The 21,921-nt window shown below is 31.3% G+C and overlaps 1 protein-coding gene across 12 annotated transcripts; it reads left to right on the top strand.

Moving 5' to 3' along the window:
• The first annotated feature begins 12,121 nt into the window (after positions 1 to 12,121).
• On the top strand, positions 12,122 to 21,063 carry LOC123882946 (putative disease resistance protein RGA1). 12 transcript variants are annotated; one of them, XM_045931603.1, is made up of 5 exons: positions 12,122 to 12,348; positions 13,574 to 13,616; positions 17,072 to 17,186; positions 17,335 to 20,190; positions 20,670 to 21,063. In XM_045931603.1, the coding sequence occupies exons 3-4, from the start codon at positions 17,140 to 17,142 to the stop codon at positions 20,174 to 20,176; spliced, it is 2,889 nt and encodes a 962-aa protein (XP_045787559.1). In that variant the 5' UTR covers positions 12,122 to 12,348; positions 13,574 to 13,616; positions 17,072 to 17,139; the 3' UTR covers positions 20,177 to 20,190; positions 20,670 to 21,063. The 12 variants fall into 12 exon arrangements, with proteins under 12 accessions (XP_045787559.1, XP_045787554.1, XP_045787560.1 ...); XM_045931598.1 differs by having other exon boundaries at positions 13,571 to 13,616; positions 20,667 to 21,063; XM_045931597.1 differs by having other exon boundaries at positions 12,171 to 12,348; positions 13,571 to 13,616.
• The last annotated feature ends 858 nt before the right edge of the window (positions 21,064 to 21,921 follow it).

Here is a 21,921-nt window from a genome sequence, read left to right as displayed (position 1 = left end):
ATTTGAGCATCAAAAGTAAAAAAGAAATTATAAAAAAATCGGACCAGCCCGAAAGCTCGACAACCCGTATCGAAAGTATGTGAACAAGGTAGATGTAAAGTTTGAAATCTGCCACAATCACAATTCACGACACTTGTTAAGCAAATCGAGTTTGAAATGACCCATTTTCCGACCCTCATTCCTGTTGACAGTTTCTTGGACGGAAAATGTATGATTTTGTCGGTCAAAATGTGTGAATGTACATGTTTTTAGAATACTATAAAAAGTAAATTTACAAAACTTTAGGAGTTTAATTGTTGTGCACCGTCGGCGTAATTTTGTTTTACACATACATCCAATGACGCGTTGCCACATAATTTAATGAATGTGACACATCATGTGTTTTTAATTACCATACATGATGTGTCGGTATATTATTGGACGCATGCGCAAAATAACTTTAGACTGACGGTGCATATAAATTAAATTCAAACTTTAGAATGTTTTTATATTGTTTTAAACATATTTTCAAAATAATCATTCAAAATATACATTGGTTTAAACAGGAATAAAACTACGTATATAGTAACCGAAATATATCATTTTTTATAGGCACCAAAAATAAAATTTTATAAGGATAAAAAACAAATTTAACCTCTTTTTCGGAATGAAACTCGATAAACTCATGTTTTGAAAGAGTGTTGTTGCAAAATTGGAGTTATTTATTTATTTATTTATTTATTTATTTATTTATTTATTTATGAAATCTCCTGTCATGAGTTGCAAGTAGGCATGAGTATGGATCTACAACCCGACTCAAAATTGATATAATAGACAACATATCGAAGTGTTGAGTATGCCTTGAAATCTCGAAGAAGTCGGGTTTTCTGTGTTTTCGCATCAGGCGAAGGTTCCTGCGCCCTAGGCAAAAAACTGGTCCAGGTAGGAACTTTGTCTCTGACTTGTCGCCCTAGGCGAAAGTCTTCTGCGACCCAGGCAAAGGGGTTATTGAATACACCTTGGGTAGATCAAATTGAGTCTCTTGACCACGGGACTTGAGTAGAATTAGGACTGAAGGCTAATTCTTGTAACCCTCTTCTTTGAGAATTTCTTGTTTAAAGTTACTCTTTGATTTAGTGGAACGGAAGGGTTATTCTTTGATCAAATATCGTGTTCTTTCTTCTCTCCCTTATCTTGTTTATTGTTGTTATTATTATTGCTTATCCTCTTGATATTGATTGCCGTTCTATTGCTCCACACATCAAGTTCTATTATTGGTGTGATTTTAGAAGAATTCACAACACGAAACATTCGGTTGGCCATATGGGTCGAGTCTCGGGTCAAAAGTCGTGAAAAAATCGGTTATGATCGGTTGCATGTGGACAGGTGTGGGTCTCTAAAAATTTATATTTTAGTAACCGAAACCGACCAAACAACAATTAAAACGCAAATTAATTTTTTCTTCTCTCTGTCAATCTCTTAAACTCTTCGCTTTGTTGTTTTTATTCATTTTTGATATAAGAGAGAAATGTTATATTTTACAAGCTTGTAATATGTTGATGAAGGAAGTGTGAAAAATATTTTAATTTTTACTTATCTTCTTTTTTTTATAATAATTTTTTTTTATTTTTTTTACTTTATCTTCTATTGGAACAAAGTAACTGCATATCACTCTCTTTGTTATTTATTTGTTCTTCTATCATTTGTTGCCTTGTGTTTAATGTATTGAACTATTTGAAAAACATGATTTTTTTTATTAAAGGAATTTTAGATGTAGTAACAAAATTACAATTTAACCCGTAACAACCGACTCGTTCTATCCGTCACCGGGACAACCCGACATCTGAACAAACCGAAGATGTAGATGATCAGAATTGGGTCTAAATTAAACAGTTGTAATTTTTATCAATTTCGTGATTTTTGGCTCAAAACTTGCCGAAATCGACAGATACACAAACCTAGTTGGGAGCAGCCCCGCACATTTTTTTTTTAGGAAAACAAATACTCTACTTTTTATTAAGTTAATAATTAAAAAATAAAAAGTTTTTCCTCAGGGCCGTCTGATCAATTCGACAAATACTCAAATCAACATTGAATAAACATAAATCGTCTGATCAAATCTCTACGGTCGAGATCGATAACCGCATGGAACTGTATGAAAACAGTACAACATCAAATCTCGATCCCTTTATAATCCAAACCCACCTTTCCTCTCTAACCTCGTCAACGAAGACTGCAAAACGCAGCAGCAAACAAATAAAAACTCAAAACTGAAAATTACTAGGTTATTGAAAGGACAAATTAGATAAATCCAATTAATTTGTCATAGAATTGTTTCTGGTCAAATTCAGAAGTTTCTCTTAAAATTAATTTGAAAGACTAAATCAGTTTAAGAAAAGAGAATCAAACATATTGAAAAGTGGTCGCGTTCAAAACTAATATTTGTAGAGTGCAAATATGAAACCAAACATGCACTAAAAATTTATTTAAACATATGATAATCATATATATATGTGCCAACACTTTGAGAAAGTAGAATCAATATCCTCCCCTACAACAACACAAACCCTTACTTTTACTACAAAAGCCACCCCTAGGAAACTCGTATTTATTTATACAAATATAACTACAAACTTTATCGTTATTTGGACATGGCCCTTTTTCAGCGCAGTATGTATAATAATATGCTTCTCCTACAATCAATCAATATAATATTGTTAGAACAACAAATAAATAAATAAATAAATAAATATGTATGTATGTATGTATATAGGTATAGAATAAATAAATTTGTTACCTGGAGTCAAAACAGAAACGATGCATAGAATTGCAATGAGAAAATACACACACTTGATGCTTGCTGCCATGTTTGAAAGATGAATAAAGATCTACGTTACAAGAAGCTATTTATATTATTCACTACAAGAAAATCACTACTCCCTCCCGTCCTTAATATAACAAAAATTTTTATTTTTTGGATTCATTACACTTCTAATGTATTTAGTCAATAATATGGACTAAATACATTAGACTCTCAATAAATCTAGAAAGTCAAATTTCTCTTATATTAAGGATCGGAGAAAGTATATTAATTTTTTTTACTGCATTAAATTAAAAGTTGTTGACATTTTCAAACGAAATATCGGTATTAATAATTTTCCTTATCCATGGTTTAATTTAGAATAAAGTAATTTTGACCTTTTTTTAAGAAGTTATCTTTAACTATTAACAAATAAAAGAAATGCACAATTTTCAATATAATTTTTTTATTTCAAGTGCCCTAAAGATACATGCTAGTTTTTTTTCCTAATAATATATTCCCTCCGTCCCTAGTTATAATCATTTTTTCAAATATAAAATTTGTCCATAAATATGAGCACATTTTGAAGTTCCTAAACACTTTTTTTTTTCTTTCAAACATAACCCTATTTAATAGGGATGTTCATGCATGCGGGTCAAACCGCGAACCCAATCCAACCCAAACCCAAACCAAACCCTCAAACCTCAAACCCAACCCAAACCAACCTGTTAATAACCGGGTTAGTTGGTTCGAAATTGATACTGGAAGTGTGGGTTTGATGATAAACCCAACCAAATGAATATTGAACGGGTTTGGTAACGGATTAGGCCAAATCCGGCCCAACCCCACCCGCGTACACCCCTACTATTTAATACTACTACTTTGATTTGAAATAGGGTTCATAACCAATAATTATAAAGAATTACTCCCTCCTTCCCACAATGAGGACCCATTTTAACTATATCCATTATTCATATATCTTGTTTTAACCATATTTTTTTATTAATAAATAAAATTAAATATTAACATATAAGATGTTATTGGATTCGTCTCCATGAATATTTTTAAGATATCATATGCGTGAAACGAGTTCAGATAAGTTTCATTTCTTTATCTTCTTTTCCTCCAATTTTTCCACCGATGAAAATTTTAACTGGAGGAAAAGGAGGATGAAAAAATAGAGCTGATCTGAACTCGCATGAAACAGTCAACTGTGTCACTCATTGTGGACGGATGACTAATATTTTTAAAAAAGTTTGAGGGTTCAATTGATGTGTGTTCTTGGATTTGCACATCGTTTGCATCATCATTGACTGATTGCTAGATGGTTACGTCACACAATTTATTGTTACAATGTCAACTTTGCTAAAATTTGCAATTTGCTTTTTGGTGCCTTCTAGGGTGGGATAGTGATGATCTCTCCTCCCACCGTGAACGAGTTAAAGGAACCATTGGATGAAAGATGTTCTGATGTACTTCATCCGTCTCATTTTATAAGAATTACTTTGACTAAATGGTACTATTCACTTATCTTGCTTTGACTATATTTTTTTAATAATATATAGATATAAATATTAACATATAAGATCTTACGAGTATTTTCAAAATATCAAGTTTTTATAATTTGGGTCTTGTTATGCCCTAAGGGCACATGTTAAGATATACCAAAATAGAAATTCAACATTTAATGATACAAGAAATTTAATGCTTCAAAAGTCAAAATGCACAAATTAGCATTTAACAATTTCTATTTTTGCTTCCTTAACATGTGCCTTAAGGGCACAAGTTAACATTCTCCTTATAATTTTTACTAATAGATAATTAATGATCAAAATTGTGCGTTGACATATATGCAGTAGTCAAACTAGTTCTTATATTTTGGAAGGAAACAGTGCTATTAGTTTGACATGCATCTCTTTTCTCCTCTTCTCATTATCTTCATTTCTCTCTACCCTACAATTCTCACATAAAAATCACAACATGATTAAAGATGTTGTTTCTTCTAAATGATTGCTGCAAATATGGGGTTGTTGGGTGAGAAAGAAAGAAAGACAGAGATCAATGATGTATCATATGAGAGATGATAGAAAAAAAATGAGAATGAACCAAGAAATATTCAGTGTTATGAGTGTATGATAAGAATCATAGAGCTTCGCTATCCAATGGCTAAGAATAATTTCTATAACCTATGATAGCGCTTTTTTGAAAAGCGCCGTTAAAGCGCGTAGTCAAAAGTGTTCTAAACATTTTAGTCTTTTTTTTTGTGTAGTGATTGATTTTTTCTTGATCAATTCATCATTAATCGTTTTGAGGGAAACATTTTATTTTGTAATCACGTCGATCTACCTGCTCTTTTTCATTGGTAATCAAGTCAAATAGAGCTTAAAGTCCAAGCACGGTTATTTGGTAACGAATAGCCTATCGATTAGGGACCAATATATATAATTTTGGCTTGGTAATTGGTAGATGAGGCACAATGGTTGTGACTGATTGAGTTTTGGACTATCTTTGAAATAATGTTTGTCATGTTTGCATCCTTACCAAGCATGACTTTCTTAGCCGTTGATTGTGAACTCCCTGGCTCCGCCATTGAATCTATTAGAGTTTTGTGTTGTTGCAGCAAGAAAGAGAGAGTGAAGAAGGAAGAATGGGTGAGAGAGCAGAGAGTAACCTTTGATTTCTAGGTGTTCAGTACTAATGCTATAAGTGTCTACCTGTTTCTGTTAAGGTGGAGTACTTTTCTACTAGAAACATTTGTATTCCATGAGCAAATTTCTGAAAATTTATAACAGTTGCCAGATTTTCACCATTTTGATAGTTACTTACAAAAATAACCAAAATAATGTTATTTCGCCAAATTTTCACCATTTTGGTATATAGAAACCGAATCGAAGCGTATTCGGAAGATAGAAACCGAATTGAAGCATATTCTTGTGTACGTACCAAAGTAACCAAATTAATGTTATTTTGCTTTTCTTCAAAAAAAATGTTATTTTGCCATTTTGGTAGTTAAGTATCAAAATAAACGTATTTTGGTAGTTACGTACCAAAATGATTTTAAGGGCAAACTGGTCAAGATGAGGGGCTTGTAAGTATTATAGGAGGGGTCTAAAAAACAATTTCTAATCAAGCAATCCTTATTAAAATCATACACACACAATGGCGACCCATAAATTTTTTAAAACTTTGCTATGGTCCTCCCAAAAATTTTACTAATTTCATCAACGACCCACGCGGATCCACTATGTCGACGATTCATGGTGAAACCATTAACTCTATCGGAGAGGCAGCTCTCCAATCTACTTTCTTATCGTGAAACTTGCAATTATTCTTGCAAAACCAAATAGTGTTAAAAATATTAATAATGAGACTTTGTATGACAAGTTTGCACCAGCTAGACCAATACCTATCCCAAGAGGTGAGGATATACCGCAGAGCTAGTGTCAATATGATTGGGGTGGAATGTCCTGACACCTGTCGTTCTATCTACGTCTATTGTGTGTTTTTTGTTGGCAACCTCATTTCCCGGTCTTCCAAAAGACAACCCACACTTTCTCGCTCCAGTGCAGAATTTGAGTACATGGGTGTTGCTAATGTGGTTTATGAATCTTGTTGGCTTCACAACCTTCACTTGGAGCTTCACTTCCCACTTTCTTAGACTATACTTTGGCAATCCATCTACCTTTCTGGTAATCTAGTACATCATCAGCGTACTAAGCATATTGAGATGGACATTTACTTTGTTCGGGAAAAGGTCGCCCGTGGCCAGGCATGCGTCCTTCGTGTTCCTTCTCGTCACCAGATTGTTGACATCTTCACGAAAGACCTACCTCGTGTTTTTTTTGATGATTTTCGGACCAGTATAAATGCCCCGCTCCGACAGCGAATGTGTGTGTGATCGAATAGAATATTCCTGTCGTTAAACATATATTTGTAATTATTTTCATTTAGGTTTTTCATTATCGAAAAAAAAAGATGTTTTCAGCGGCTTTTGGCCGACGCTAACGCCAAATTGGCCAAAAAATTCATTTCCTAAACCCGCCGCTAATGACCGACACAAATCTTCGGCGGTTTAAAACCGCTGCTAATTCCAAACAGTTCAAAAAATTATTTCATTTCTGGCGGATTTTGGCCGCCGTTAAAGTTATGATGCAAATTGGCAGCCGTTTTTGGCCGCCACTACGGTTTCCAACAACTGATTTTGCGGCGGATGAAAAGCCTCCGGAAAATTCGCTTTCTGACCATTTTTGAGCACTTTCCAACAATTTTTGGCCGCCGGTAATGCTTAAAATTCTTGTAGTATATACTTTTGATAACATCAATAGAAAGACGTACAACACATTACTTTAATACTCTTTCAATAATACTTATATATTGTTTCATAATATTTTACTTAGACACTTGTTAGTATTTTCTATTTCATTTTATGTGAACGAGTAACAAGTTAATTTTCACCTGGGTCATTGTTCTATTAATATGGTTGAGTTATTCGTAGAAACAAATCATATTTGAGCCCAATTTTAAAATTAAGACACAGTATCACTAGAATTTTTCTGTCTGATTCCTTATTAGCAAATCAAATGCGCACATATGTGTTAAGATAAAGTCAAACAAAAACTAAGTATATAATTTAAGTACTCAAAACAAAAATTAAGCATAATGTTGTTTATACAACTTTGAGTAAATAATTCTTTTTTTGCTTTTATGGAGCCATCATGCGAGTCACCATGTGGTAGACACAACGAATACTACTTTCCAGCTAGTTTTCATATTATGAATATATTTTCTTGCTCCATTCATTGGCATCACAAAACTCAACGTTTCAAGTTTTCTCTTGAAGAATGGCCGAACGAATTCCATATGGTGTTGCTACAAGCCTCATCAACAGGTGAAAGATATGTCAGGGTTAAATCTAACCCCAAATGTTATGGTGGTTGAGAAAACTAATTAACAGTGTAAGGAGGGAAACTAGTTCTTATGTGTTAGAATCAGATATCATTGGAAGAGAATATGACAAAAAGAATATTATAAGCTTGCTGAGACAGCCACATGAAATTCAGAATGTCTCTTTGGTTGCCATTGTTGGGATTGGTGGTTTGGGAAAGACAGCTCTAGCCCAGTTGGTATACAATGACGTGGAAGTGCAAAATTTGTTTGAAAAGTATATTTGGGTATGTATCTCTAATAACTTTGATGTGAAGACTATTCTGAAGAAAATGTTGGAGTCATTAACCAAGAACAAAATTGATGATACATTATCATTAGACACCTTGCAAAATATGCTTCGTGACAATTTAACTGACAAGAGATACTTGTTAGTCCTAGATGACATTTGGAATGAGAGTTATGAAAAATGGGCTCAACTAAGGATCCTATGGGTGCGTGATCGCGTGAAGAAGGCAGTTTTTTATTTCCTGAAGGATTATTGATGAATTTCCTTGTCTTGTTAATGTTATTGTGCTTGAACATAAGAGACTGATTGATCTGTTCAAGATCTTTTCCATGTATGATCTTCTTGTCGTGTTCCATTTGGTGGATAGTTTTTTTTGACTTACCAATTGGTGGATAGTTGTAATTCCAATTTTGTATAATAATTTTGTATTACTTCATTTTTCTCAAAATTATCTGATTTCTAATAATGCTATTTTATTCAAACTCTGTTGATGCTGTAATGGTAGTAAGAACTAAGAAGTTGTTGTACATTGTTATCTAAGACTACATTTTTAATGGTTTGTGTGTGATGCACTTCAACAAGAGGGCCTAGTTATCAAATGTAATGTACCATGGGGGTACTGTCTGAGTTGTACATTTGATACACCTTGCTCCGGAGGCTTGACTTGTGCGCCAAGAAAGAGGCTTCGAAGGATTTTCATAGGCATGACTTATGAATCTTATGAATATATTCAAAATTTGAGCTACGGCTTTTGTACTACTCGCTTCAATAACGGTGACATGACTTAATTTTGATCTAGACGTTCTGTTCCAGATGCATGGTTTGACTTGCCTGAACCAATGCTGGAGTAGAGGGACATTGGTTCCAGATGCATCATTGAGCAGGGGGAAATTGTTCCATCAGAGGATCATTGTGCCAAAAATAGCATTAAATGCTTCACTAGTAATAGTAATGTAAGAGTAGAGATATATAATTTAGTACGGAGGGAGTATTGTATTAAAATACTTCTTTTGTCCCAATTTGATTGACACATTTGGGTATTTTTACCCTACCCATTATGGGTATTTTTTGCGGGTACCCATTGGGTATGGGTCAAATTGTCATCCCTACTGTTGTGCACTATTTACACATGTTACTTTGACTTTATTTTTCTACTAATTAATAAAAATAAATATTAGCATATAAGATATTGTTTGATTCGTCTCGATGAATATTTTTAAAATATCAAATTTTTATAATTTTTACTATTATACAATTAAAAATATTAATCATCAAAGTTATGTATCGGCATGCGTGAAACAGTAACTGTGTCAATCAAATTAATACGGAAGGAGTAGATGAGTAATGCTATTTATCGTGACACCTGTATTCACGAATAGGTCACGAATTTACCTTTAACCAATAAAATTAATTCTTGACCGAAAATATGGGCGTAGAATAATAGTGTCACAAAATTTGTATCCTCTCCATGTATTTTAGCTTTTTCTTACTTCACTTTGTCTATTCTCTTCCATAGCATTAACCGACTTCACTATCACACAGTCACACACGAGAAGTTTTTAGGTAAGTCCTCATCTAAGCATTAATATTTAGGCACAATCAATCATATAATTACAATTAATTATTATATTAAATAATTACAAATAATTAATAGTGTAGTAATTAATATAACCAAATCTCTTTAACCAAAAAAATAAATTAACAAAACCAAATCTCTGTAAATAAGGAAAGAAAAAAAAAACATGCATGTGCACTTTATAATTTATTTTCACACGCTATTTTTTTTTTCATACTAAGCTTTCTTTTTGTTTTTTGTTTTTTATTTTTTTACTAATTGAAACTTGTATTTATATTAGTAATAAGCTACTAATTCAATTAGTTTATATTTTTTTTCTCTCATTTTATTTATGTTATCTTACTTGAAAATAATTAAATACTACTATTAATTAAATATTTTTTTATTGCACTGTATATTAATAAGATAATTCAACCATTAATTTAACTACATAATACAAATTGAGTTATCTAGCTTATCGGCTATAAGCTACCTTATAATTTACTAGTATAACTTACCCGTGCTATCGCCCGGGTTAATGTTCAATGAAAAATATAGATCATTTTTTTTCACACATGAAAAATATGAATTATTAAAATTTTGATGTTGTGATTTTTTTAATTATTTGTAAAATTAATTTTATATTTAATGTAATAGTTTATTTAAATATGATAAAAGATCAAATGTTGGAGATTTTAAGGAGAAATGGCATAATGGAGAGTGATACTCCACTCCCCGTTCCCAACTCACATGTTCATATATTTGTTCTTTTATTTTCATAAAAAAAAGGTCATTATGCAAAAACTAATCTAACGGTTAATATATTTGTTCTTAATCGTCATCTCTCTCCTTTAGACATTTGTTAACTTCAAAAGTATTTTATCTCATGTCCCCGTGTGAAAAAATTTCACATTTGAGAAGCAAAATGGGGCGATTTTAATTTTAATATTATTTATTTAAAAGTAATGAACAGTAGAATTGTTTGTCATTTGCTTGACACAAAAAAAATTTATATAATTTTTTTAAGCATATCTCATTTGTTAATGTGCAAATTTTAAAAAATGTATCTATTTGTTTTTATTTTTATTTGTTTATTTTACAGTGATGTATGGAGAATAAAAATAAAGTAATACATGATATTATTGCTTTTAATTCTTTCTTTTTTATATATAAAATCATTGTTACTTTCCCTGCTTTCAATTGATATCGTATTTTTTATATAATAAAATCTACAAATTTATGTCTCACTCCGTGTAAGTTATTTTTTGCTTAATACCTCCATGTAGGTTATTTTTTTTTTACCGATACCCCCGTATTTTAATATTTTGTTTGGTACAAATCACTATGTATTTTTTTTATTAGAAAAACCACGTTAAGGTAAACCATAATTAATAGAATAATAAAATGAAATAGAAAAATAATCTATGATCCATAAAATGTCACGAACGGGACTGGTCGCTCCCCGCCCCGTGGTTCTTATTGTGTTTGGATACTTTTCCTTATTTCATTGACACTCTCAAACTCTGCAAATTTTTGAATGTTCAGATCTGCTTGCCTTGTGTACGTTCTGTTTTTGAAAGATGGTTGAACCAATTCTATACAGCGTTGCTACAAGTCTCATTAACAGGTGACTTCATTTTCAACCTTTTAACTATTTTTTTGCAGTTAAAATTATCATACATGGTTGTTTATTATATATAATTACTTCGATGTGATATTGTCAAGATGAAAATAGTTACATGGTTTGCTGAAAATTTTCTTTACAATTTATAAACCGTTGGATAAATCCAACAACCAAGAACATAGTTGTATAAGACGTTAAAAATATTTAAGGAATTCATGATTTTTTCGTGACTAGTTCTGTCATGACAAGTAGCAACGGGATATAATTGGTTGTTGGAAATAAAAAAAAAAGAAGAAAAAGAGACAATGGACCAAATTGATCGAAGTCCAACAATCTAAATTACTATATAAACATATTCACACCTATAATATAAGTAACAATATAAGTAACGAAAGAAACAAAAAATACAATTTATAAACAGCCAAGCAGGCAATAATACTCTATCAACTCTCTAGGCTTTGATTCTCTCATGTGGGTTGCACAACAGATCACAGTTAAAGAAAGTCAAACAAAAACTTAGCATGTGATTAACTTTCGTCAAACAAAAATCAAGTATTTCCTCCGTCTCAATTTCATTGACACAGTTGACTGTTGTGCACTATTCACACATGTTGTTTTGATTTTATTTTTTTATTAATAAACAAAAATAAATATTAGAATATAAGATATTGTTTGATTCGTCTCGATGAGTATTTTTAAAATATCAATTTTTTATAATTTTTAATATTATACAAATTAAAAATATTAATCGTCAAAGTTATGCATCGACATGCGTGAAATAATCAACTATATTAATCAAATTGGGACGGAGAGAATATGTGATTAGTTTATACAACTTTGAATTAGTCAAACAAAAGCTACAGTCAAACAAAAATTAATAATATCATTAATTTATACAACTTCGAATTAGTTTAGTATTTTTTCTAATATTATCTTTTGTTTAAAAAATTAAAAGTTTGTACATACATGTCTCCACCACTTGCAAAAACTAAGCATGTGGAGTCATCACGTGTGTCACCATATATGTAGTGGACATAACATAATCACTACTTATTCCCTAGCTATTGTTATTATCTTCCAATGCCTTTGCTTGATTTATTGCAATTAATCACCAAACTCAGTCACTTTTAAATTTTGTTCTTACTTCATCTGCTTTCATTTTCTTCATTAGAAGAATGATCGAGGCAGTTTGCCGTTGCTGCAAATCTTATTAACAAGTGAGTTCATTTTCAACCCTTTTCTAATCCTTCCACACTGTCTTGTATGGTTATTTTTATTTATTTGAATATTTTTTGAGAAAAAAATATGATGAAATTACAAAATAGTATATAGATTATCCATACTTAGCATATATTTAAGATTGTAGAGACTAGTGGCTTCATATCCGAATCAATTTAAAAGTAAAATCACAAACCGAACCAATCTAATTAAATTGAAAAATCGCAAAAAATCGCATTTAATTCGTTTGAATCAGTTTGATTTGGTTTGCGGTTTTCATTTCAGAAAATCAAACCAAACCAAATCGCAATATTTAACTTAACTCCATCAACTAGTAGAAATCAACCTATTATCTAGTACAAGAATATAAATTCTAAATAGATCCTACATGGCTATATGCTCTAATTCTCATAGCTATATGGAAGCTCTAATTCTAAAAATTCTAAATAGATCTACAAATTCTAAACTAAAATATAATTTATTTTTTAAAAATATAAATTTAAAAAATATTTAAGCATATTTTTCTAAAATAGAAACATCTCATTAGACTTGAATGATTAAACAAAAATAAATATTTTTCTTCCGTCCCAATTTGATTGACACACTTGACTGTTCTGCACTATTCTCACATATTGCTTTGACCTTATTTTTTATTAATAAACAAAAATAAATATTAGAATATAAGATGTTGTTTGATTCGTCTAGATGAATATTTTTAAAATATCAATTTTTTATAATTTTTAATATTATACAATTAATAATATTAATCGTTAAAGTTATGCATTGTCATGCGTGAAATAGTCAACTATATCAATCAAATTGGGACGGAGGAAGTATGTGATTAGTTTATACAACTTTGAATTAGTCAAACAAAAGCTAAGCATGTTACTAGTTTTTTACAACTTCGAATTAGTAAAACAAAAACTAAGCATGTGATTTCAGTCAAACAAAAATTAATAATATCATTAATTTACACAACTTCGAATTAGTTTAGTATGCTTGAATTTTTTCTAATATTATCTTTTGTTTAAAAAATTAAAAGTTTGTACATACATGTCATCACGTGTGTCACCATGTAGTGGACATAACATAATCACTACTTATTCTTTAGCTATTGTTATTATCTTCCAATGCCTTTGCTTGATTTATTGCAATTAATCACCAAACTCAGTCACTTTTAAATTTTGTTCTTACTTCATCTGCTATCATTTTCTTCATTAGAAGAATGATCGAGGCAATTTGCCTTTGCTGCAAATCTTATTAACAAGTGAGTTCATTTTCAACCCTTTTCTACTCCTTCCACACTGTCTTGTACGGTTATTTTTATTTATTTGAATATTTTTTGAGAACAAAATATGATGCAATTACAAAATAGTATATAGATTATCCATACTTAGCATATATTTAAGATTGTAGAGACTAGGGGGTTCATATCCGAATCAATTCAAAAGTAAAATCACAAACCGAACCAATCTAATTAAATTGAAAAATCGCATTTAATTCGTTTGAATCAGTTTGATTTGGTTTGCGGTTTTCATTTTAGAAAATCGAACCAAACCAAATCGCAATATTTAACTTAACTCCATCAACTAGTAGAAATCAACCTATTATCTAGTACAAGAATATAAATTCTAAATAGATCCTACATGGCTATATGCTCTAATTCTCATAGCTATATGGAAGCTCTAATTCTAAAAATTCTAAATAGATCTTCAAATTCTAAACTAAAATATAATTTATTTTTTAAAAATATAAATTTAAAAAATATTTAAGCATATTTTTCTAAAATAGAAACATCTCATTAGACTTGAATGATTAAATGGTCAACCCATCAGAGTCCACTCGGAGACAAAAGTTCAATCAAATAATTCAAATAATTAATACTAAATAACAATTTGACCATATTTTACCAAAAAAAATGAACAAAAAGAGCACAACACATGAATGTAAGACCAAACTGAAGCATAAACAAAGAGAGATTTGTGAATGAGAAATACAAGTCACCTATCTTCTATAGGAAAGAAAAGGGATTATCTCACATTGTTCAAGAGGGATGGGTATAGGAAACACCAGGATTTGCTATCGTTAATAAATAACGCAGTACTATATTAACACATTTGAGTTAGTCTGGTGGTATTGATTTGGGACTTACCAAACAGTGCCTAAAATGATTTTGATCATTCATTCGGATGGTTGATACGCGTTCCAGCATGCAATCTATTTCCTCAATGAGATTACTGAATATATATTTGTGCATCGTAAAGTAAAAATCCATTCTTTAGTATAAAGCATTAATCAACCGAGACGTTGTAGTAAATGAAAAGGATTTATAAAAAGGTTTTTCTATTATTTGCAACTTAATTTGCACTTTGCACATGTTCATAAATTCAAAATAGTAAATTTAATTACATTGGAATTTGTGCATTTCATATTAAATGGAGAATAAATATATAAAAATCAGTGACAACAATAACATAAAAAAATGGGGAATAAAAAAAATACTTAACTGATCACACCATCAAATAAAAGTGATTTGGACTATTTATTGGATCAAAGACTTATTCAAACCAATGTTAAAACTATTTTTTAAAATCGCACATCTTAAAACCATGCCCGGTTTTGAGCAGAGCAGGGCAACCAGATCCCAGTTCAGGAAATTATCTCATCTCACCCACTCACTTTTTTTCCTATTCCCCTAGAAATTCAGAAAATATTTTTCGAATTTTTTATAGTTTAAATTTTACACTAAAAAAATAGTTCGGAACGTATTTTCCGAATTTTTTTGCGCGCTAGGAAAATAGGCGAGAAAGTGAGTGGATGAGATGAGAAAATTCCCCAGATCAGGACCTCCAAAAAATTGGGGCCTTAATTTTTTTCAAGCCCATCATTTAAAATATTGCTTAAGTAAATTTTCGGACAACATAAATCATCAAATGTTTCTTGATCTATTGGTCTACACATCAGTCCTATTGTTTCAGTGTTGAGGGGTGGTGAGTTCCAAGCTTATTTTTGGCTTTTTTTTATATTTTATTTTAACACATCAATTCATAATAAATATATTTAATTTTAATTTAATATTATTTCAAGAATTGTTACTCTAATTTGTCCGGGGCCTTCAAATGTATTGAGACAGTCCTGCTTAAAACATCATTATTATTTTCATTTTAAACTTTTTTTTTTTCTAGTATTTTTCATTCAAGACAATATCTGTTTTTTTAGTGGCAAATATTAATTTTTTTTTAAAAAAAAGCCAAAAATATTATATATTAATATAGAAAACGAAAATACTATAAGAGAAGGTTTTACATAACAAAGAGATATTGGAAGTACACTTTATAAAAACTCAAACCGAGGAATGGTAATATCAAACTCTCTAACACACTTATTTAACTCACTCCAATAATAAAAAGCCACATCATCCACTTTTTTTAATCCTTTACCGGTTGACTGGTTCTACAATTTGCTCTGAACAACAATTTTATTTTTTCTTTTATTTCTAAATAACATTTAACTGCAAAGTGTCTTCTTCTCCACAAAGCTCTTGGTTCTTTCTCATCTGTCCATGGATCCTCCTTCCGATCTGTCCATCTCCTTTCTGTTACCGTCACCATATCGTTTCTGATTGGGTTTCCATATCTCGTTTCGTATTTCGTCACCATATCTCCTCTTTCCGATCTTGTTGAGAATTTTTCCATATCTCGTTTCCTATTTCGTTTCCGATTGGGTTGGACTCTGAGGTTTTTAATCTGGGTACAATTTGGATTTAACATCATCTAGTCTCAACCGTTTAATTTCATTCCTTGTTTATGTGGTCCTCTTAATCTTCTTCTAATTTCAACGGTTTAACCAAACACGTCACTGTGAAAAAAATATATAATAAAAATCTTTTATTATCTTTTTTTTCTACAACAAATACTAGCTCAAAAATATATAATAAGAGTCTAAGTTTAATTTTTTATTTTTATAACCGTTTAACGAAATTGACTGAAAGGACTAACTATAATGCAAACGGTAAAAACGTAAGAGACTAAACTGATAATTTTTAAACATAATTGACCAAATTAAAATCTAAAATAAACATATTAGGCTAAATAGACCCGTACTGTACGGGTCAAAGTTCTATAGTTAATTACGGTGCTATGGCCTAAGGCCCGTTATATTAAGGGGTCTAATTTTTTTTATTATGTCTACCTACTATTATATTTATATAGAAAATAGAAAAAACAATTATGCTTAAGGAAACATGCAAAATGTGACTGAGGTCCATTTTTTTTTACCCACTAAATAAGTGAGTGAGACTCAATTGGGAGAAAACGTAATTAGACATAATTGGTATAATACCAAACTAGAACTTCGCAGAACAAAAACGAAACGACACTGCTTTTGCCTTTGTTCCTGTTGAGTTTGTTTTGTGATTTTTTAATTCCTGCATCTTTGTAAGGTATGTATGGATGCTATAATTTTTTCTTATTTAGATTTTGGTGTTTTGTTTTTTGTGTTCCTAATTTTATTAACAAGTTATTTAACTTTTTTTTTTTACAATAACAAGTTATTTAACTTATTTTCTACAAATTGTTAATACTTATGAAATTATTTTTTGCATTTAATATTCCCATTTCAACTATTTGAATCTTATAGTTTTTCAATTCTACATCCAAGTAAGCATTGTACTTCACATGTGCTATTGTTCTCTATTTGAGTTTTTTATGTTTATATTTGAAGCTTAGAAGATATTGCAAAATTTTCAATCTTTAGATCTGCTTGCCTTGTGTACGTTCTGTTTTTGAAAGATGGCTGAAACAATTCTATACAGCGTTGCTACAAGTCTCATTAACAGGTGACTTCATTTTCAACCTTTTAACTATTTTTTTGCAGTTAAAATTATCATACATGGTTGTTTATTATATATAATTACTTCGATGTGATATTGTCAAGATGAAAATAGTTACATACATGGTTTGCTGAATATTTTCTTTACAATATAGTTTGGCTTCTGCTGCTTTACGTGAATTTGCACGGATTAATGGTGTTATGGATGAGTTCGAAAGACTTAAGAACACTGTTGAATCTATTAGAGCTGTGTTACTTGATGCTGAGGAGAAACAAGAGCAAAGTCATGCCGTCCAAAATTGGGTAAGAAGGCTTAAAGATGTGCTTAGTCCTGCAGATGACTTGCTAGATGAATTTGTTATTCAAGATATGATACAAAAAAGGGATGAACCTCATCAAAACAAAGTAAAAAAGGTACTTAATCCATTCTCTCCAAACAAATTTGCTTTCCGCCATAACATGGCTAATGAGATTGAGAAAATACAAAAAATGTTTGATGATGTGGTGAGAGATATGACTGGGTTGAATCTAAACCCAAAGGTTGGGGTGGTTGAGAAAACTAACAGTGAATGGAGGGAAACTAGTTCTTGTGTGATAGAATCAGATATCATTGGAAGAGAAGGAGACAAAGAGAAGATTGTAAACTTGTTGAGACAGCCACATGAAGATCAAAATGTCTCTTTGGTTGCTATTGTTGGGATTGGTGGTTTGGGAAAGACAGCTCTCGCTCAATTGGTATACAATGATGGCGAAGTAAGAAAGATTTTTGAAAAGTTTATGTGGGTATGTGTCTCTGATAACTTTGATGTCAAAACTATTCTCAAGAACATGTTGAAGTCATTATTACCTAAGGAAAAAATTGATGATACATTAACATTGGACAACTTGCAAACTATGCTTCGTGACAATTTAAATGGTAAGAGATACTTGTTAGTCCTGGATGACGTTTGGAACGAGAGTTCTGAAAAGTGGGATAAATTGAGGACTTACTTGATGTGTGGTGCTCGGGGCAGTAAGGTTGTAGTGACAACTCGAAGTAGAATAGTGGCAGATAGAATGGGTGTAAAGGATCCATATGTTTTGAGTGGTTTGATTCCAGAAAAATCTTGGAGTTTATTAAAGAAGATTGCATTTGGGGATGACACCATTCGAGTGGATCAAAATATTGAATCAATTGGTAAGAAGATAGCAAAAAAGAGCAACGGAGTTCCATTAGCAATTAGATCGTTGGGAAACATATTACAGGGTAAAAGTGAAGAAAAGGAATGGAATGATGTCTTACGAGGTGATTTTTGGAAATTGTGTGAGGATGAAGATAGCATCTTGCCGGTTCTAAAATTGAGTTACAATAACTTATCGCCTCAACAAAGACAATGTTTTGCTTATTGCTCTTTGTTTCCTAAGGATTGGGAATTCCAGAAGGATGAGTTGGTTCAAATGTGGATGGCACATGGTTATCTTGATTGTCCGGTGGAAGGGAAATGCATTGAAGATGTTGGTAATCAATTCATTCATATTTTTTTGATGAAATCATTCTTCCAAGAACCAAAACGGAAAGAAGATGGTGATTTAATTGGTTTTAAAATGCACGATTTAATGCACGATCTTGCAAAACAAGTAGCTGGTGATGATTGTTGTTACTTGGATAATAACGCAAAAGGATTTCGAGGAAGACCTGTCCATGTATGGGTTGAATTTGACGCATTTTATTTACTGGAATCTTTGGATGCTAGTAGGCTGCGAACTTTGATTGTGCTTTCTTTTAATGATGATGATTTATTGGATAGAGAGAAACAATCACTTATTTCAAGGTTCAAATACTTGCGTGTCTTGAAGTTGTGCGATGATCTTTGTATTGACCTATATGTTTCAATTGAAAAATTGAATCATTTAAGATTTCTTAAATTCTCTTTGGTTTCTACACTAAAAAAGTTTCACAAGTCCATAGAAAATCTTGTTTGTTTACAAATCATACAAGTGAGATTGGATGATAAGGTTGTACTTTCTACAAAAGTTGTCTCAAAATTAATCAATTTGAGACGCCTTGCTATTAAACAAGGGAAGTTCAGAGACAAGACACCAGTTGGATTTGGAAAATTGTGCATACCACAACTTAGGAGTGTAAATTTTTCCAAATGGCTTTCTCCTCTCACAAATATTATTGAAATATTTCTTAAATATTGTGAAGGTTTCAAATATCTCCCACCTTTGGAAGGTCTTCCTTTCCTCAAGTCACTTTACTTAGGTGGCCTTCAAGATTTGGAGTACATATATTACGAATTGCCTATCCATGAGCCATTCTTCCCATCTTTGAATAAACTAGAGATCTGGAACTGTAGCAAACTGGTGGGATGGAAGAGGAAGGGAGATGATTTCAATGATATTAACACTTCATCGCATCATCTTTTCCTGCCTCAATTTCCTTGTCTATCTTTTTTTGAATTTTCTTATTGCCCAATGTTGACTCATATGCCTACTTGTCCAAACATTAAGAAATTATTATTGTTGCAAATGGTGTTGTCTACATGGGAAGAAACGCCAAATATAGCACCGTCACAATGCTCACTCAGTTGCACTCCTCTTTCCTTGCAAATTAATGTGGATTTGAAAAACGTCTCACAATATTGGTGGCAAAATCTTACTTCTCTCGAGAATCTTGAGTTTATGTATTTTTCAAGTCAACAATTTCAAGCAATTGAAATCTGGTTGTTTAAGGAAGACTTCAACTATCTTCCTTCATTGCGAAATATTGAATTTTTCGATTGTTCCCACATAAAGGCATTGCCAGATTGGATATGCAAAATCTCATCACTTCAGCATATCAAGATAAGCTATTGCGGTGAATTGGTATTGCTACCTGAAGGAATGACACGTCTTACCAACTTACATACCTTGGAAATCATTGGATGTCGACTCTTAATTGAAGAATATGAGAAAGAAACAAGTGCAACTCGGGCTACAATTGCACACATCCCAAACATAATCATTAAAAAGTGATTCGGATTAGAAAGGTACCCATATACTACTAGTATTTTTGGTTTCTATTGTTTAGTTTTCTCAATTTTTGAAAGTAAACAGTTTCCACTATTTAAACCTTGAAATGCTTTTTTATTTTTTGTTTTTCCACTAATACTTGCAATTTATTTTCTTCACTTATTTAGGCTTTCTCGTTTGTAGTTTCAAAGTTTAAAGTAAATTCTTAAATTGTTATTTTATCATGTGTGAAAATGGAAGGAACAAAAAAAATTTCTTTTGGCCATAGAAAATGGGACGGATCTCTCATATGCATATTATGTTATGATTTAATGTATAAAAGACAGATCATTAATCAATTCAGTTAATATCTTCTTTCCACTTTTTCTTCTTCTCTTACCTTTAGTGCAACTAATTTGCATACCATTTTTTTCTTATACTCTAGAAAATTATATATATTCCAATTTATGTATGAAGTATCAGACACTGATTTTAAGTTATTTTGTGGACGTAGAAGAGTTATGTGTACAAGCTAGCTAGCTTGCTCAATAAAAGAAATGGATCCATGGAGGAGATGCTTGAAGAAGGCTGTTTGATGGAAACTTATGTGTACTACTAGTTTTATTTTGTAGAATAACTTGTTTAGCTCTATTGGAATGATTTTAATCGTAATAGGTTAGGTTTATTTTTGTATGTGTTTTGTTGATTTGATTGTTTATGTTTGAAATCATGTCTTATCTCTGTACTCTTTTTCCCTTCACCAAGATTTTATCCCACTGGGTTTTACTTGGTAAGGTTTTTAACGAGACAGAGAGTTTCTCTCGCACCTTGGGTTTTGGTCTGGTCCCCCTAAGGTTCATTTGTATTCTTCTTATTTTATTTTTATTTAATATATTTCATTTGAGTGTTTATTAAGTGGCTTGTCAACGTAGTTGAGATGTCTTAATTCTTTCACTTTTATAAAAAAATTGAGGCTGATTGATCTGTTCCACAACTTTTCCATGAATGATCTTCTTATGTTGTGTTCTAATTGGTGAATAGTTGGAATCCATGTTATGTTATAATAATTTCTTATTTTGAATGCAAATTTTTAAAGGACGGTGGATTTGGAAATTGATCATGGTAGATGGACATGAGTTTTATCTTTGTTATTTTTATATTTCTGAAATTTTAACCTTGATAACAAGCTCATAGTTACTAGTGTTTTTTTTGGTCTGATTTGTATATCTAACCAAAGTTAGATGGATGGCACAACGCTAAATAAAATGTGTTAGATATACATAAATACAAAAATTCAAAAGATAAAATAATTTAGATGATATGACTAAATTATTATAGTAACATTTTTTTTTTCCTTATACTATACGTGTGTACGCACTTAAAATATATTTTAATTTTAATTGAAGTTGTGCCCAACTAAAAATTTCTCTAATGTGGATTTGATTTCTGGATTTGCTCTAATGTGTCTTTTAAAATGGAAACGGAGGTGAGTGCTCTAATCGTAGTTTTTGATGTTTTCTCTTCCCACCCCCCATGAATCTTTTATCCTCCTTGAATTTCCAATTTTGCCCTTGAAAAAACTTCGATTCGTAAAAACAATTGGGATAAGCAATTAAACACACAAAAGCAAAAACTATGAAAAGCAATAAAGAACACGATGGTTTGTGTGTGACGCACTTCAACAAATGGGCGTAGTTATCAAATGTACTGTACCATGGGGTACGGTCCGAGTTGTACATTTGATACACCTTGCTCTGGATGCTTGAATC

This window comes from Trifolium pratense, linkage group LG5 (assembly GCF_020283565.1).
Source record: "Trifolium pratense cultivar HEN17-A07 linkage group LG5, ARS_RC_1.1, whole genome shotgun sequence".
NCBI classification, from domain to species: domain Eukaryota; kingdom Viridiplantae; phylum Streptophyta; class Magnoliopsida; order Fabales; family Fabaceae; genus Trifolium; species Trifolium pratense.
Note: the sequence above shows the minus strand (reverse complement) of the source record. Positions and strands in the feature narration are given on the sequence as shown.

What these genes read in the sequence shown, in the direction of transcription:
- LOC123882946 (XM_045931604.1), top strand. Translation starts at nt 17,140, where the DNA reads ATGGCTGAAACAATTCTATACAGCGTTGCTACAAGTCTCATTAACAG. An exon ending in GCTACAAGTCTCATTAACAG is followed by an intron (nt 17,187 to 17,334) that starts GTGACTTCATTT and finishes TTTACAATATAG; the next exon opens with TTTGGCTTCTGCTGCTTTAC.